Genomic DNA, 3,591 nt, shown 5'->3' with positions numbered 1-3,591 from the left:
ATATCTCTTTTTAAATTTTTTGATAATGATTATTTTTTTTTTAATAAAGGCATTGTAGACATCGAATTATAAAGTGGAATACTTACTTTTGAATAATATACTCTAACATATTCGTAGTATATGTTCAATAATTATATGGACTTTGATTGGAATTAGGTTTGAACCTTTGACCTCTCTTATAGAAATTAATGGGTAAGCTAAAAGTTAACGGAATATTAACACGGAGAAAGAGAATATTTAACAAAAAATTTAACGGGATAATAATATAATTAAGGATAAATTAGAAAATCTCAAGGAGAAATATAAATCTAAATAATTTGAACTGTCTATTTGATTTAATAATTTGACCGTCATTTTTTCTACTTATTTTTTGGCTCTTATTAGTATGGTAGATATATGAAGGAAAAAAGTAATTTTTTAAAAAATATTCATTATTATTTATAATGTAGTAGTGAGTATTTGTTATATATTTTGTTTAAATATTTCTAACCTAAAGAATCAAAGTCCCATCATTAAGGGAAAAAATAAAAGAGGAATAATATTCGATAATTTACGAAGAACGAGAGTAATTTGTGTTGCAAAGAAATTAATGCAGCAGTTTTAGATTAGTCTCAGTGAGGAGATCGAATGCCACACTAAAAAACTACAAATCAACAAATCTACAAGAAATTAACAGACAAACAATTCAATTAAATTTTTTTTTTCCTGAAAAATCTGAAATGAGCATATATGCAGTTATTGCAGATGAAAAGAGGTAGAACTTTGTACAACCACTTGAGCACCCGTCTTCATCCTCTTACATGACATATTTTTTGATAATGCGAAGGAGGAGGAATCACGAGTTGAAGCGGATCTCTTCTTGCTTTTGATTCTAACTGGCTCCGGTTCACCTGAGTTGATTCTATGCGGGAAATTCAACAAGGCACGTGCCCCTCGCATGCGGAACGCCGCCCTGTCGTAAGCCAGCGCAGCATCCTCCGGAGTCTTGTATGTCCCCAGCCACATGCGGGCCCCATTCTTGGCTGGGTCCCTTATCTCGGCAGCGAACTTGCCCCACGGCCGACTCCTCACCCCCCTGTAATTCTTCTTAAATGCCTGTGCCGGAGCTGCATCCACCACTTTTGGAGGAGGCACTGCCGTGAAATCCAAAATCACCGGAAACTTATGGGAACCCATCTCTGGCACGGCAGACGATGACAACCACCCGGAGCCTCCGCTGAAGTTGGAATCCCCCCAACTCTCACACAAGCCAGGTGACGGGTTTCTCCCGGAGCTGCCGCTACGGCACAAAACCGGAGCATCAATGTCGTCCAGCAAGTACCGTCGAATAGTTTCAAGGAGATAAAAATCAGACGTAACTTCAGCATTTCCGAACACCATTTTCAGTAACTTAACTTTTCTGTTTTCCGATTTCTTGCAAGAAGAATTGAAAGAAGAAAACAGAGACCGTTGAGCTGAACAGACGAACAGGGCGAATGAGGTATTTATACATACTGTTCCAGGTTTGTGATTAGGTCTTTTATGATTGATAAAATAAAAAATTCTGGGCATTCAAAAAAGTATGGATGTTGTGAGGCGTTTGGAGGTTCCATGTTGTTTCCATCTGAAGAGAATAAGGTTTTTGCAAACGTGGGAAATGGGAAAACCGAAAACCAATCTGTGTTTTTATATTGACGGCTTCTAAATCTATCCCCGATCTATCCATGGAGTGGGTATGTCGTTTAGAGCCACGTACAATGGCGTCTAACATATATAATTTACATCACTGCAAACCAAAATGCTGCCACATGATAATAAACATAAACTACGTTAGTTTCGATTAAATTAAGCTTTCTTGGTTCTGCAGATATTTAGTAAAAATACGAATGCTAGCTGCGCTGTTGTGCATCAATTATATTATTATACATAGACCTCGCTAAAACCCTCCACGTCGGCGTGCATGCGAATATGTGAGGCCGTGCTTGATTATATTCCAAAATTTGATCGAGCAAATGGTGGTACTAATTGGCGCAAGCTAAAGCCCTCCCACCAACCAACCTGTGCGTGTGAGGCAGGGTACAATACATGCAATATCAATCCACCAAAAATTTCACAAACTCAATGTTATTAGATGGACACCTTTTCTGTTACAACACGTTTAGTTCGTGAAATTAATTTGGAGGGAATAGGAATACTATTTTATAAGGAAATAGGTAAGGAACAGAACATCGATAATTGTATTCTATTGTTTGGTTGGTTAAAAGAATAGAAATGAAATAGCGTTTAAAGATATAAATATCCTTATTCAAAATAATAATAATAATAATAATAATTATTATTATTATTATTATTATTATGATAGATTGAATGTTATATATATATATATATATATATATATATATATATATAGAAATTTATTCAAATGTGACCGCGCCTTCCCGTGCGGTCGGTGCGGTCCGCACCACTCAATGTTAGAAAATAAACCACTCAATGTTAGAAAACGCACCACAATGAAAATACACAAAAACACCATAAAACACACAACACCGCCAAAATAATGCACCATAACTCCCCTGCCCCTAATGGTGCATTTGTTAACAATGTGTGGTGTATATTCTCATACCTAGTGGTGTGTTTTTTGGTGATGCATGCTCCTATGAGGAACTAATGAGGACAGCCAACCTCTGCCTGGTTGATAGAAAGAAGTAGGATGAGGAAGAAGGCAGGAGGGGTGGACGACCTGATAAAGTTGGTCAGACCAACCAGGCACCACGCCCAAACCAGTCATCCACAGCGAAGGGGGGAGATCATGAGCTGCCTCATCTCGTCCCACCACGACACTTGACACCGCTTACTCATCCGGTTAGCGTGATTTTAAGTCAAGCTGAGGAAATGAGGATCGTGCAATTTCCCTCAGAATGCATGTTTCCCCGAACGAGGACCAAACCGAATACTGTCGGTTCCACCGACAGGTTGGCCATGATACTAATGAGTGTCACGTTTTAAATAGAGAAACTAGTGCACAATGGATATTTTACTCAATTTGTTAAGTATCTAGGGCAGCAACCGTATCAACAACAAGGCCAACCCGGAAAAATATGGCGAAAGGAAGAGGATCCTGAGCCGCCAACCTCCAACACCAAGAAGAGAAGGCACGACCAGGGCATGAAAGAAAGAGACAATGAGTTAGAGGAGGAGCCTGCGCAATGTAAAAAACATGTTATTCGTTGAAAGATTCATCCAAACAGAAATGTAACTGGAGGTTATGGTTCGTCCCGATCAAATTCTTTAAAAAAAAAAGAAGAAGAAAATATTTTATTCCCATGTAAAATTAGCCGTAAAGCATACAATTGGTTTCATGTGGCATGTCAGCCCTTTTATTTTAAACAACGATGTGGAGTATTCTTGGTAGATGTAGACTTTGCCCAAGGAGAGGTTGGAGTTGGACTTTCAGATGATAGAGGGTGCTCTCCATCGTCGAAAGGAATCACAGCCAGAGAGGCATGATGGACAATTTTAATATAGTCCTCACAAGTGTACAAATCACTGTAGTAGTAGTGTGTTGAATGCAAGGGTCGAACCCACAGAGAATTGATACAACGCAACTTAAAG

The 3,591-nt window shown here is 38.5% G+C and overlaps 1 protein-coding gene across 1 annotated transcript; it reads right to left on the bottom strand.

Moving 5' to 3' along the window:
- Positions 1-735: 735 nt before the first annotated feature.
- On the bottom strand, positions 736-1,380 carry LOC116001215 (ethylene-responsive transcription factor 1A-like). The gene has a single exon (XM_031241105.1). The coding sequence runs from the start codon at positions 1,378-1,380 to the stop codon at positions 736-738; it is 645 nt and encodes a 214-aa protein (XP_031096965.1).
- Between the last annotated feature and the right edge of the window lie 2,211 nt (positions 1,381-3,591).

The sequence above is a fragment of the Ipomoea triloba genome, chromosome 13, assembly GCF_003576645.1.
Source record: "Ipomoea triloba cultivar NCNSP0323 chromosome 13, ASM357664v1".
Lineage (NCBI taxonomy): Eukaryota > Viridiplantae > Streptophyta > Magnoliopsida > Solanales > Convolvulaceae > Ipomoea > Ipomoea triloba.
The sequence above is the reverse complement of the archived record's forward strand: the minus strand, read 5'-3'. Positions and strand labels throughout refer to the sequence as shown.

Coding starts and splice junctions, on each gene's coding strand:
- LOC116001215 (XM_031241105.1), bottom strand. CDS start 1,380: ATGGTGTTCGGAAATGCTGAAGTTACGTCTGATTTTTATCTCCTTGAA.